At 52.8% G+C, this 15,174-nt stretch overlaps 1 protein-coding gene across 1 annotated transcript; it reads left to right on the top strand.

Moving 5' to 3' along the window:
• Positions 1-8,188: 8,188 nt before the first annotated feature.
• NPPB (natriuretic peptide B) lies at positions 8,189-10,085 on the top strand. Its single transcript, XM_045546114.1, has 3 exons — positions 8,189-8,469; positions 8,698-8,953; positions 9,866-10,085. The coding sequence occupies exons 1-3, from the start codon at positions 8,341-8,343 to the stop codon at positions 9,880-9,882; spliced, it is 402 nt and encodes a 133-aa protein (XP_045402070.1). The 5' UTR covers positions 8,189-8,340; the 3' UTR covers positions 9,883-10,085.
• Positions 10,086-15,174: the final 5,089 nt, after the last annotated feature.

The raw sequence follows: 15,174 nt of genomic DNA on the forward strand, positions 1-15,174 counted from the left end.
CCGTGTCTACAAAAAATAACATAAAAATTAGCCAGTTGTTACATGGCACATGCCTGTGGTCCCAGCTACTCAAGAGGCTGAGGCAGGAAGATCACTTGAGCCCAGGAGTTCAAGGCTACAGCGAGCTATGATCATGCCATTGCACCCCAGCCAGAGTGACAGAGCAAGATCCTGTTTCTAAAAAAAAGAAAAGAAAAGAAAAAAGAATATTAAACTCAGTGGACTATAAAAGGATAAATGGCAGCTCTTTAGCAACATGGAGAAGTACATTAAAATTTATATGTGAAGATATTTGAATTCCTCAAACAATGAAGCACAGAGTTCCCATGTGGCCCACCAATTCCACTCCTAGGTATATACCCAAGAAAGATGAAAACATGTCCACACAAACATTTGTGCATGAATATTCACAACTGCATTATTCATTACAGCCTAATGGTAGAAACAACCCATATGTTCATCTGTGGACAAATGGATATACACAATGTCTTATGTCCACAATGGAATATTATGCAGCCACGAAAAGGAGTGAAGCACTGATACGCACTACAACATGGGTGGACTTCGAAAACATCGTGCTAAGTGAAAGAAGCCAGACACAAAAGGTCACATATTGTGTAATCCCATTTATATAAATTGTCTATAAATACATATAAAAATATAGAAATATATAGAATTATATATAAAATATATAATATATAAATATACATAATTATAGAAAACATAGGCAGATCTATGGAGACAGAGAGATTAGCAGTGGTTTAGGACTCTGGGGTGGGGATGGGGGAAGGGACAACGGCCACAAGGTATAGGACTTCTTTGAGGTGATGAAAATGCTCTAAAATTGTCTATGACGACGGGTGCACATATCTGTGACTATACTCAAATCTATTGAATTATACACTTTAAACACATGAATTTTATGGTATGTAAATTATATCACAATGAAGTTGTTTAAAAATGTACATATATGGATAAATATGTAAATGCAAAAAGTGTAGCCATATTTATGCATCAGTCAGTCGACACACGCTGGTGAGGCCCCTTCCGCACGTCCAGTTCTACATCAGCCGCTCCAGGTCCAAATGGCCCAGTCTCCTCATGCCCTTGCGATCAGCCGCTGAATTCCGTGCCACAGCATGGGGGTGCATCAGTGGGGTCCATTCAGTGCCTGGGAAGGTGTGGGGGAGGGGGGAAGTAAACTAAAGGGGGTGGGGAAGGTAGTTGGCTGTGCCCAAGCCAGAGTCACATGAGACCCAGGTGAGCAGAGCCTTCCAGGTAGAGGAAGCAACCACACGGTGAAGGGTCTTGGGGCCTCTAGGCTGGGGTCGGTCGGTTCAGGGAAGCACAGGTGCAAAGCCCGTGCCCAGGGGAGGAGAGAAGCGGGAAGTGAGGCGTGCCGGCCGTGGAGGGACCCATGCAGCAGGCTAGGGGTTTGGGTAGAGATCAGCAGAGAACCTGTAGCAATAAGACGGATAGTTGGCGGGGGCTGTGGGGTTGTATGGTGTTGAACGGCGGCCTCCAAAAAGATGTGTTCCTGTCCTAACCCCTGGAACCTGTATTACCTTATTTGGAAAAAAGGTCTTTGACGATGTCATTAAATTCAAGATCTTGAGCTGAGGTCATCCTGGATACATGGTGAGCCCTAAATCCAATGAGAGGTATCTTTATCGATGAAAGGGAGAGGGACACGAGACACAGAGACACCGAGAAGGCCGTGGGAAGACTTGGCCAGAGACTGGAGTGATGCTACCACGAGCTGAGGGCTGCCTGGAGCCACCAGGAGCTGAACAGGCCTGGAGGACCCTCCCCTACAGCCCCAGAGGCGGTGTGGCCCGGATGACTTCTTGATTTTGGACATCTGAGCTTCAGACCTGGGTGAGAACATTTCCTGTTGTTTGAAGCTGCCAAGTTTGTGGGCGTCTGTTCCGGCAGCCCGGGAAAGGCAGGAGAGTGCGTGAGGGAAGGCGTTTTCTTTGAGGCCGGAGACAAGGTCGTGTTCACTGTCGAAGGTCACCCCCGCGTGTACAGCCAGGGTCCAGCTGGAGACAGAAGCCATGCCCGATATTCTAACAGAGGGAATTTAGTATATGAAAGCGTCAGGTAGGTACTGAAAACCCGGAAAGGCAAAAAGAAAGCGCTGAGCATCAATCAAGGAGAGATTTCAGGAAGCAGCGCCCAGCCCTGGGCCCGGGGTGACGAAGGGAACAGGGTGGAATTATTGCAAGTGGGAAGCTTGGAGAAGGAGTCCTGGGGGCTGGGACCCAGAACTTTGAGGAGGATGGAAAGAACCAGAAGAAGCACTCAGGGCCAGCTCTTGGGAACAGGCTCGGCCACACTTAATGCCAGCGAGATCACATTTCCCCTCGGTTCAAAATGCTCAAAGGCTCCATCCTACTGGGAGTGAAGTTAGCCCAAGTCCTGACGAGAAGGCTGGACCCCCTTTCCTGCCCCTCTCTCCTCACTCCCTCACTCCCCAGCACTGGCCTCCTCTGGTTCTGGAATGTTCCAGACATGTTGCAGGGCCTTTGCACTTGCTGTTCCCCCTGCCTGGAACACTCTTCCCCTGAATATCTTTAAGGCGCCCTCCTCACCTCCTTCAAGCCTTTGCTCCAACTTCACCTTCTAGTGAGTTCTTTACCTTCCTGCTAAACACCCAGTGACCCCCCCCTCCGGCAGCCCTCCCTCTTCTCAGCCTTAGTTCCCTCCTTGGCGTCATCACCCTCGAATATGCTAAATAGTTTAGTTACTTGGTTTATTGTCTAGCTCCCCTCTGCTGAAATACAAACTCCCCAAAGGCAGGGATTTCGTGTCTTGTTCACCGCTATATCCTCAGCACCTAGAACACAGTAGGCACTCAAGACATGTTTGTTGAATGAACAAGTGAATTAGAGCCTTTCCCAGGTCAAATGCAGCTACTATTAATAGAAAACAAGAGCTTGCCAGGTGCTCACCCTGCCTGCCCTTCCTGTCCCTGTCGGGACACAGGCTGCTGGAGCTGTTCTGTCCCGGAGAGCACTGGAGGCTGGCCAGTCACTCCCTGACCCCTGGCCATCTAGAGCCTGCGAGCCCGCTCCGGCGCCCTGCGGCAGGAAGAGGGTGTGCGTCCGATGGCCCAGCCCCAGCGCCGCTGGCCAGAGCCCGGCGGGCCAGGAAGGAGCGCTCAGGAGGAAGGCATGTGTGAGTCACCCCTCGCCCTCCCGGCCAGCATGTCCTGGGAGCCTTTGGGAGATAGCGGCTGAGAGTGGGTGACAGGCCTTAAAATAAGTTCCCAGCAGGGCCCTGTGACCATCCTGGCTTCTTCCTGCTCCCTTTTCAGGCCTGGAGTGCTCCCCTGTCCCCCACCCAGAGAGCTTAGCTCAACCAGCTGGGCTCTGGATGGACCGCAAGAGTTGTCTGAAGAGCAGGCACAGGCGCCGTGAGCAGGAGCACAGCCTCCTGAGCTCAACAGCGCTGTGTGGGGATGATGGTGATGATGATAAAGGGTAGCAGTGAGGGTCCTAGCAGAAATCAGATAGCTCATACTGGAATAATTCAACGAAGTTTAATAAAGGAGTTGTTTACAAAGGTGTGGGCGTAGAGTAGAAAGGTGTGCATTTAGAGAAACCACTAGAAACCGTGCCCAGGGAAAGTAAGCAACAGCCCTGTTACTGCTCCTGGGCCTGAGGGATCCTGACACAGAGATCTGGGGAGGTGGTAGGTGTCGCCCCTAGGGGACAGGGCAGGGCAGAGCTGGCGGGAAGAATGTCCTGACCTCTCCCTCTGCTCTCGCCCACTGACGTTGGCTGCGCCCTCCACGGGTTGCACCTGATGCAAACCAGAGGGCACAGACGCTCACCCATGAACATTTGCCTCGTGGGCGCAGAGCAGGCGGGAAAGACGGAGGATGGGTCTACAGGGGCAGCCTAGAGATTTCCAGCACAAAAGCAACCACTATTTATGGAAGAAATTCATCATCAAATGGGGACAACAATGGCACCCCTTGCCTAGGGTTGTTATAAAGACTAACTGGGGTCGTGCAGCTAAAGTGAACTAGCAAGGATGATGGCGGCCACCTGAATTCAAATCTGTGCAAAATCCTCCCCTAAACACATACGGTCAACAGAGAGTGCACATAAAGCCACACGTCACCCACCCCTTGAACATTACTAGGAGACAGAACGCAACAAACTTCAAATTAATTGTAGGTAGAGAAAAGCCCCCAAACTCCAGCAGACCCCCCGTTGCCATTGCAGGTCTAGGGGTGGGCCAGCAGGGGAGGGAGGCTTAAAAGCCTCAGTAAGAAGAGGAGGAGGAAGGAAGCAGAGCTCATAAACAAAGCAGAGACAAAATCATCCCCAGAAAAAGTGCAACGCTCAATATCCAAATACCGAACACAGGTCTGGGACTTGGTGGCTCACAGCACCAGCTACAAGATAGAGGCTTGCAGTGAATGGGTCAAAGCTGGCAGCCTCCATACAGCACTGCTGCTGGGAGAGAGTCTGATTGACAGGTGAGGTGGCTCATCTTTCAGATGGTCACCATCAGTTCTTTTCCTTTTGATAGATGCATGCCGCCCCCACTGAGAAGCGGCATCCGTTCCTCTGCCCTCTTCTATCTGGGGTGGCCTGTGACTGTTTTTACCAATAAAAAATGATGGAGAAGGCCGGGCGCGGTGGCTCACGCCTGTAATCCTAGCTCTGGGAGGCCGAGGCGGGTGGATCGCTCGAGGTCAGGAGTTCGAGACCAGCCTGAGCAAGAGTGAGACCCCGTCTCTACCAAAAATAGAAAGAAATTATCTGGCCAACTAAAAATATATATACAAAAAAATTAGCCGGGCATGGTGGCTCATGCCTGTAGTCCCAGCTACTCGGGAGGCTGAGGCAGTAGGATCGCTTAAGCCCAGGAGTCTGAGGTTGCTGTGAGCTAGGCTGACGCCACGGCACTCACTCTAGCCTGGGCAACAAAGTGAGACTCTGTCTCAAAAAAAAAAAAAAAATGATGGAGAAGACACTGGGTCAGTTTCAGGCCTGGCAGCTTCCACTTTGGGACATTTTGCTATCCGGATGCCACCACCACCCTCGAGGAAGCTCTGGAGGGCCACACAAGGGCCCAAGTGGAGAGAGACATAAGGAACAGGCCTCTGTCTGCTCCGGCCACTCCAGCCCAGATAAGAGACCGCGGATGAAGAAGTCTTCATGTGACTCTTGGCTCAGCTGTCATCTGGCTACAACCACCTGAGGAACCCCAAGTGACAGCCATGTGGCTGAGCCGTACCCTCCACTAGGACCATAAGATACAATTCAATGATTGTTATTTTAAGCCAGTAAGTTTGGGGCAGTTTGTTATACGGCAAAAATAATCAAAACAATAGAAAGTGGTGGTGCCCCTTGGAGACAATGAGTAGAGAGAAGGAAGGGAGAGGGTGTCATGGACTGAACTGCATCCCCCCAGAATTTGTATGTTGAAGCAGGTGAGGTACCCACTACCTGCGAATGTGACTACTTTTTGAAGATAGGGCCTTTAATGAGGTAATAAATTTAAAATGAGGTCATTGGGGTGGGCCCTAATCCAACAGGACTGGTGTCCTTATAAGAAGAGGTGATTAGGACACAGACACACACAGAGGGACGACCACAGAAAGAGAAGGTGGCATGCCACAGGGACAAGGTGGCATGCCACAGGGAGAAGGTGGCATCTGTGGCAGAGCCCTCAGGAGAAACCAGCCCTGCCCACACCTTTATCTTGGACCCTCAGCTTCCAGAACTGGGAGACAGTACATTTCTGTTGCTGAAGCCACCAGACTGCGGTACTTCGTTAGGGCAGCCCTAGCAAACCGCTAGAGAGGGAAATTATCGATCCTGTAGAGACTTACAAGAAACAAGATGGTCTAACCCCTTTCCCTCAGCACTTCCCACCAACGTCATCCTTTACAAACACCACACTTTCCTGATAGAAGGGGATATTCTTGAGCCAGGAATCATGTCCACAAAGTGCCCTGGAAGATGGAAAATCAAACCTGCTTTAGATTATATAACAATTTTTAAAAACCCAAGAATCAAGGCCGGGCGCAGTGGCTCATGCGTGTAATCCTAGCATTCTCGGAGGCCAAGGCAAGAGGATCACTCGAGGTCAGGAGTTCAAGACCAGCCTGAGCAAGAGTGAGACCCCATCTCTACTAAAAACGGAAAGAAATTATCTGGCTAACTAAAAGTATATATAGAAAAAATTAGCCAGGCATGGTGGTGCAGCCTGTGGTCCCAGCTACTCGGGAGGTTGAGGCAGGACAATTGCTTAAGCCCGGGAGTTTGAGGTTGCTGTGAGCTAGGCTGATGCCATGGCACTCACTCTAGCCCAGGCAATAGAGTGAGACTCTGTCTCAAAAAAAAAAAAAAAAGCAAAAAACCCAAGAATCAGAAATTCAAATACTAAGACAAAAAGGGACACAAAACAGGAAGAAATGCAGTGAAAGTTGTCTGGAGTCAGGAAAGAAATTGAATATAAAGACAAAATCATATCAGAAATAAAGAATAAATGACACATTTCCCAGGAGTGAATTATTTATTCAAATAAATATCGTAAAACTCATCAAAGAACAGGAAGCACAAGAGTGAAAGAAACTGAAACGAGTGAAAAGGAAAAAGTGATCAAAGCAAAGACAAAGAAGAATACCCAACATAGTGATCACTGTAGTCCCTGAAGAATAAAAACAAAACAATGTAGCATGATTAATGTTTTATATATTTTTTGTTTTTATTTTTTTAGAGACAGGGTCTTGATCTATCACCCAGGCTAGAGTGCAGTGGCATGATCATAGTTCACTGCAGCCTCAAACTCCTGGGATCAAGCAATCCTCCTGCCTCAGCCTCCCGAGTAGCTGAGACTACAGGCATGAGCCACCATGCCCGGCTAATTTTTTTTTCTATATATATTTTTAGCTGTCCATATAATTTCTTTCTATTTTTAGTAGAGACGGGCTCTGGCTCTTGCTCAGGCTGGTCTCGAACTCCTGAGCTCAAACAATCCGCCCACCTCGGCCTCCCAGAGTGCTAGGATTACAGGCGTGAGCCACCTAGTCCAGCCTGTTTTATTTTTTTGTAGAGGTGGGGTCTCACTGTGTTGCCCAGGCTGGTCTTGAACTCCTTGACCTCAAACAACCCACCTTCCTCAGCCTCCCAAAGTGCTGGGATTATAGGCATGAGCCACTGCACTGGGCCCAGACCCGCATTTCTAAAGACATTCAGGAGTCCAGACCACCTGCTCATGGGAATCAGTTCATGGGTGATCAGATGAAGACGGCACTAGGGGAGGGGCACTCCCTATAGCTCTGTTGTCTCCCAAGTAGAAAACCACCTTTCCAATTATCTTTGCTTTTTCCATCAGATGTTGGCTTGGTGTGGGAGAGGAGGTGTTGGCACCTGGAGGAGATGCCATAGAAAGCATTCCTGGATTGCTTCATCTCTGGGCCTTGCCTCTCAAAATTCCAGCCAAATCTGCTCTTCCCTTTAAGGCATGGAAGAAGGGTCAGCATTCCAGAGGTTCTTTGTCACGCCCGGGCTTTTAATGAGTTAATATTGGAGACCCAGCCTCGCAGTGCTGTAAGGCTTGTGGCTTTGGGGCGTTGTGAGAAAGTAGGGAGGGGTCCCAGAGGTCTCTTGCCCTTTCCCACGCAGGTCTTTCTGGCCTGGAAATTAGGTTGAAGGGAGCAGATCTTGAGAGCTCGGGCCAAGTTCACTCGGGGGGATCAGCACCACGGACAGCGGCCAGGGCGCCCGGGAGACCCGCGGCGGGGTGCGAGGAGTCGCGGGTGCTGAGTTACAGGCGGGCGAGGGAACCCGCGCGGGGCGGGAGGGCGCGCTGGTGGTGGGGGTGCTGGCTGGGGCTGTTCTCGCTCTGAGTCACCCCATGCGCCCCGCACTTGCGTCGGGCCTCGGAACGCTGAGGTTCTCCCTGCCCTTGCCAGCAACGATTGGGGTGGAGGGGAAAGCGCCACGCTGAGGGCCGGCCCCCGCCCCGATTTTTGCAGGAAGGGAGGAAGCGGGCGACCGAGACGCGTTGGTGTCCCCCTCGGGCTTCCGCCCCCAGCCCGGCCCATTTCTATACAAGGCCTGCTCTCCCAGGTCTCCACCTCCAGGGAGGCGCGCAGGGGCGCATTCGTCCGCCCTGAGCTCAGCGGGCCGGAATGTGGCTGATAAATCAGAGATAACCCCGCAGGGCAGGGCCGGCCGGACCTCCAGCTCCGGGATAAAAGGCGGCGGTTGCCCCGGGAGCCGGGAGAGCACCGCGGGCGGCCAGGAGGCGGGACAGAAACCCAGAGGCAGCGCAGCGGCCGCAGCAGCCTCCTCCCGCCCCTCCAGCGACATGAATCCCCCGACGGCGGCACTGCCCCGGGCGCTCCTGCTCCTCCTCTTCTTGCACCTGTCGCCGCTGGGAGGTCGTTCTCACCCGCTGGGCCGCCCCAGTGCAGCCTCGGAACTGTCTGGGATGCAGGTGAGAGCAGAGGGGCTGCGCAGATGTGGCTGCCTAGAGGGCTTGGGTAGCGGCAATTAAAGGGTCTCCACCCACTGTTTTATGGGGTCCCCACATTCCCTTGGGAATCAGTGATAAGGGAACCAGAAAGTGGCCAGACTGAGTGCGGGGACCCCATACCCAAGGCAGTTGGTTCACGTGGGCGTGGCGCCGGTTCCTGAGGCCCCGGGACTCCCCTACCCATCGCAGGAGCTGCTGGATCGTCTGCGGGACAAAGTCTCCGAATTGCAGGCGGAACAAATGGCTCTGGAGCCCCTCCATCAGATCCAGGGCCCCGCAGAAGCCTGGGGGGCCCGGGAGGCAGCCCCAGAGCGTGTCCTGGCGCCCCGCGAAAACGCCCTCCAGTTCCTGCGGAGCCTGCGCAGCCCCAAGATGATGCCCAACTCAGGCTGCTTCGGGCGGAGGCTGGACCGGATTGGCTCCCACAGCAGCCTGGGCTGCAATGGTGAGCCCCCACGTGCCGGGCCCCCACCCAATGCCCCTGCGCTCCCGACCCCCTTCCCACGCGGGCCACCATTAGAGTCAGCTGGGGGTTTGTTGTCTCTGGGGACCACCGTCTTTGAGAAAAGCACACCTGGAACCACTCCTTGACAGTCTTCAGGGCCAAGGGCGTCTTTTTGGAAATATTAAATGTGGGCCCGTTCATGACCATGCCCACGAGTCCCCACCCACATCCTGCCCGAGACCTGCCTCTCTGATCCAAGGGAGAGACTCTCCTTAGGGTGGACTCTGTTCATTGTCTGGCAGCCCCTCCCTGGCGTGAAAGGGTCCTGAACATTCTTCCTCCTGGTTTCCCTTACACTGTTGCCTCAAAGGCGGAGAGCAGGGTCACCGGGGTGATGAGAACCCCAGTTCACAGATGAGGAAACTGAGGCCCAGAGAGATGGATGATTCCAAAGCCTCAAACATCAAGATCGTTGGCTGGGCGCGATGGCTCATGCCTGTAATCCTAGCACTCTGGGAGGCCGAGGCGGGTGGATCGTTTGAGCTCAGGAGTTTGAGACCAGCCTGAGCAAGAGCAAGACCCCATCTCTATTAAAAAAAAATAGAAAGAAATTAGCTGGCCAACTAAAAATATATATAGAAAAAATTAGCCGGGCATGGTGGCGCATGCCTGTAGTCCCAGCTACTCGGGAGGCTGAGGCAGGAGGATTGCTTGAGCCCAGGAGTCTGAGGTTGCTGTGAGCTAGGCTGACGCCACAGTACTCTAGCCCAGGCAACAGAGCGAGACTCTGTCTCAGAAAAAAAAAAAAAAAAGATCGCTGATGACTAGCAGTGGTGCATGGTGTGGGGAAGCTCAGCTCCTGCCTCAGTCTCCCACCCTAAACCCACTGTCCCCCCTCCCTTCTCCCCACAGTGCTGAGGAGATATTAAGAGGGAAGAGGAATTCCTGGCTGCAGACACCTGCTTCTGGTTCCACAAGGGGCTCTGTCCCCAATCCTAGGACCCCCTTTGAAGTGACTCCTATTTATTTTTATTTATTTATTTATTTATTTATTTGATTGTTTTATATAAGATGGTTTCTTAACCTTGAGCACAAAATTTCCATGGTGAAATAAAGTCAACATTGTACGCTTTTTCTTTTGAATCTGATTTGTCTCTGCGCATTGAAAATAATCCCTCATTTCAAAACACCCAAACCAAACCAAAAAACACAGAGTGTTCTCTTTTCCTGAAGGTCCCAATGGTGTGACGATGGTGGGGGAGGGACACGGCCTCACGGGCTGGTCGTGTGGGGTGGCGGGGCTTTCTTTTCTTTCGGGTTTCTAATGTTCTGAAAGAGACTCTTTGCAGAAACTGCTTTTCAAAGCAGGTCAGCTTCTTGCTGGGTGTGGACTGGGCCCTGATGTGTTTGTGCAACCTGAGGGTGTGTGTCCAAGCACTGCCCCGCCAGCCTTCCTTCTGCCTGGAACTCTACCATTAAAGCACTGTCCCTGGCAACTGTTGTTTCTAGAAGGTCTAAGCTGAAATGTCAGAGGTTGGGGTCAGTGTGTGTGAGTGACACGCTGGCTCATTTGCATTCCTGAATAGGGGTGAGCCCTCCATCCTGCCCCAAATCTCAGCTTCAAAGCTCCAATTCCTGGAAAGACCTTCAAAACCCTGGCCCACAAGGGGACAGGGGCTGACACGAGGCCCAGCTTTCCAGGGTGTCCCTCCCCTGGGGCTGCCTCATCACTGTCCCCTCACCCCAGAGAGAGAAAAGAAGACAGCCCTCAGGGTCCTGCTGGTGCCCGAACCGGCAGGGAGGCCTCCCCTCTGTGGGTTCCCCTCCATATATCTCTAGATCCCGGCCACCCAGGCCCTGCTGCGGAGCCTCCAGGCTCCCAGGAAGGGCCCCATGCTATTCCCCTTCCCCGAATGTCGTTCGTGGCCCAAGCTGAGGAGTAAATCGCCATGAGGTCAGCACTGCTATTATCCCCATTTTACGGATGAGAACAATGAGGCCCAGAAAAACCAAGCATCCTACCAGAGAGCTCGCAGCCACTAGGTGCTAGCGCTGGGATTTGAGCAGAGGTCTGAGTGACCCTTGAGCCTCTGTTCTCTGACTCTTGAACCCCACACTCCTGTGAGTGCTGCACTCCTGGACTTGAACTGAGCTCTCACGGCCTCCCTGATTTTCCCATCTGATGTTTCTTTGAGTGGAAGGGAACCAGAGGGGCGGGTGTTTGTGTTATTTCTCATTTTAACTCAGTGTACGTCAGAGATGGGGCACCGAATGAGATCAGTTAAGATTGTTTTAAAATGAGGTTTCAGGAACACCTTATTTTCCAACTAACTGTGAGTCATCTTTGTCTGTTTCTGACCCAGGCAGGGCGGGGTTATTAGAATAGTTAACATTTATGAAGGCCTCATTCATGCACCAGGCACAGTTCCATTAACTCTCACAGCCTTTACAACTCTGCGAAGTTAGAACTCTTATTACCCCTCATGTTACAGCTGGGGAAACAAAGGCAGAGAGGTTACATAACTCGCTCAGGGTCGTGCAGTCAGCAAATGGCAGAGTCAGGATTCAAGCGCCCAGGCCCCTAACCACCACCCCACACACAGGTTTCTCCAAGCCAGTGAAGTAGGTGGGACCTTCCAGTGCTGGTGGGATGGAAGGTCCCCTCATAACGGCGACCCTCAGTTCAACATTTTGGGGCCACTGCCTGCTGGCAGCCTTTCTCCTCTGCCCCAGCGATGAGGCCATGCCCCTCCCAGAGCCCCCACTCCCCGAAGCCATTCAGTAGTTCAGAATTTCCTGGGTGAGTCCGACGCATCCGCAAATAGGGCTCCGATGGTGCAGCCTGTACGAATGGACATGCTCTTACTTGGGTCTTCTCCCCAAGCAAAGGTCCGGGAAACAGGACCCCAGAATGGCCAGTGAAGGAGCCAGATGTGATGGCTGGAGGCTGGGTAGTGGGTGGCATCTCACTGAGCCCCCCATTGCAGGGCACTCACCGTCTGTGGATGGCTGCCCTTGACAGCAGCCCTCCCGAGCGCTTCCCCTGGTAGCTGTAGCCGTGGCCTTGACCTCCCTGAGTGCCCTATTATCAACCTCGTCCTGCAAAGAAGCTGCCAAACAATCCACCTCCACAGATCTACCTCCACAGACGCTCAACCAGCGCTGGCAGGAGTGGGCACTTACAGACCCAGCTCGCTCAGTTGGCCAGTGCCACCTGTTCTATACCTGTTCAGAGTTCTCTGTGCGAGGGGGAACTAAGCACGGCTTGTCCACGGTGATCACTGACTTCCTACTTTGCCTGTGTCACTCCCCCACTCTCTGCTGACATTTCCTGGGATTGTCTCCAAAAATAAACCACCTACACTTGAAGCCTTGCCTCAGGTTCAGGAGAACCTACACTGAGGCACTTCCACAGGCTTCAGCCTTCCCCCACCCTTGCTAACTTGAGCCCTTGGAATCTTCCTCACTGTTCTCTGGCTGGACCACCCAAGCAGGCATGACACCCCTGCCTCCTTCCTTGCAGCATCCCTGGCTCTCCATCCCGCACTCCCCTTCCAGTTCCAGCCCTCACCACTCACCAGCTGGCCTCCCCACTCCAGGCTCTCCGATCTGGATCTTTCTGCATCAGGGGAGAGAGCAGAAGATGCACGCTTCGGCCGGAGGGTGACTCCCCTCCCTGTGAGGTCCCCAGGGAGGCCAAGGTGCAGTGGTGGCACTCAAGATACACATGGGGGGTGGGGGCGGTTAGGACAGGCACTGAAGGCAAACTTGTTGGTCCAGTCCTTCAGAAAATATTTCCTGAAGGATCCCTGTGCGCCAGCTCTGTGCTAGGGGCTGGGACATAGTGCTGTCCTGAAGCCACCTCGAGTGCTGCTTCTGGCTCACCAGCGAATGCAGCTCCAGCAATGGCGGACGTGGTACTCACAGCTGCTGTCTGCCCCCTCCCACCTCCCCCCCTCCTCTACCAAAACGCCCCTGTAAGCAGTGCCAACTGGCAAGGAGAGATTGCCAAGCCGGTTCGTGGGAGGACTGGACTGAGGAATCCCTGGTTTCCCTGGTCACTGCCGAGGAGCTGAGTAACACAGCCCAGAAGCGCAGGAGTCAGTGGCCTGCACTTTTGGGTGGGGTGGGGTGGGGGTGGCGTGTTGACCAGTGCGAGACAGGAGATGGAAAGGGGCCTACAGGTCAAGTGCTTGTTATGGGCTGAATTATGTCCTGCAAAAGATATGTTGAAATTCCAACCCCCAGAACCTCAGAACGTGCCCTTATTTGGAGGTAAGGTTATTGTCGATGTAATCAGTTAAGATGAGGTCACACTGGAGTAGGGTGAGCTCCTAATATGATTTGACTAGTGTCCTTATAAGAAGAGGAGAAGAGGCTGGGCACGGTGGCTCACGCCTGTAATCTTAGCACTCTGGGAGGCCGAGGCAGGAGGATCGCTTGAGCTCAGGAGTTCGAGATGAACCTCAGCAAGAGCGAGACCCTGTCTCTACTAAAAATAGAAAGAAATTAGCCGGACAACAAAAAATAGAAAAAATTAGCCGGCTGTGATGATGCACGCCTGTAGTCCCAGCTACTCAGGAGGCTGAGGCAGGAGGATCCCTTGAGCCCAAGAGTTTGAGGTTGCTGTGAGCTATGATGATGCCATGGCACTCTAGCCTGGGTGACAGAGCGAGACTGTCTCAAAAAAAAAAAAAAAAAAAGATGAGATGAGGAGAAGAGACAGAGACACAGGGAGGGAAGATGGCCACGTGATGACGGAGGCAGAGATTGGAGTGACACAGCCACAAGCCAAGGAATACCAGGATGGCCGGCAGCCACCCGAAGCTGGAAGAGGCAGGAAGGATCCCCTCTTGCAGGTTCACAGGGAGCCAACCCCCCACCAACACCTCCCTTTCAGGCTCCCAGCCCCCGGCACTGTAAGAGAATAAATTTCTGTTGCTCTGAGCCCCAAGGCTTGTGGTACTTGTTCCAGCAGCCACAGGACACTGATGCAGCGCTGTCATCGTCTCTCCACCCCAGCTGCCCTGAGGTGCTCTGCTCCATGAAGCTTTCTGGAGACCTCACTAAGCTGGTTTTGCAAAGCTGCCGGCGAGGCAACACGTCGCCTTATACCTGCTCTCCCTCCTTGCCCACCTGTGCGGGCATGAGATGGCCCCAAGGACCCCCGCCTCCTGGTATTTGTGCCCTCCCTTAGAGAGTGAACAGGACCCAGTGACTCACTTCTAATGAACCCAGTACAGTACAGCAAAAACAATGCGTGTCACTTCCAAGATTAGGTTACTAAGGGACTGTGGCTTCCGTAACTCCTCTCACCCTCTGCCTTGCTTGAGCTGATGGCAGTCGGTTGCTTCTCTGCGGAGAGGCCCGTGTGGCAAGGAGCTGATGTCTCCAGCCGACAGCCAGCAAGGAGCTCAGGCCTGGCCACAGCCACAGGAGCGAGCCTGCAGGCAGACAGTCTCCCGGACAAGCCTTGAGACGACTGCAGCTCCAGCCAACACCTTATTTTTATTTTTATTTTTTTTTGAGACAGAGTCTCGCTCTGTCACCTGGGCTAGAGTGCCGTGGCGTCAGCCTAGCTCACAGCAACCTCAAACCCCTGGGCTCATGCAAGCCTCTTGCCTCAGCCTCCCGAGTAGCTGGGACTACAAGTGTACTCCACCATGCCCGGCTAATTTTTCTATTTTTAGTAGAGACAGGGACTCATTCTTGCTCAGGCTGTTCTTGAACTCCTGACCTCAAGCAATCCTCCTGCCTTGGCTTCCCACAGTGCTAGGATTATAGGTGTGAGCCACTGGGCCGGGTGCCAGCCTACATCTTTTTTTTTTTTTTTGAGACAAAGTCTTGTTCTGTCGCCTGGGCTAGAGTGCCGTGGCATCAGCCTAGCTCATAGCAACCTCAAACTCCTGGGCTCAAGCAATCCTTCTGCCTCAGCCTCCCAAGTAGCTGGGACTACATGCATGTGCCACCATGTCTGGCTAATTTTTTCTACATATTTTTAGCTGTCCAGATCATTTCTTTCTATTTTTAGTAGAGACGGGATCTCAATCTTGCTCAGTCTGGTCTCGAACCCCTGACCTCAAGTGATCCTCCTCCCTCGGCCTCCCAAAGTGCTAGGATTACAGGTGTGAGCCACCGTGCCCGGCCCAGCCTACATCTTAATTGCAGCCTGAGAGAGCCCTGAGCCAGCGGCAGCCAGCCAAGCAGAGCCAGATTCCTGA

This window comes from Lemur catta, chromosome 3 (genome assembly GCF_020740605.2).
Source record: "Lemur catta isolate mLemCat1 chromosome 3, mLemCat1.pri, whole genome shotgun sequence".
NCBI classification, from domain to species: Eukaryota; Metazoa; Chordata; class Mammalia; order Primates; family Lemuridae; genus Lemur; species Lemur catta.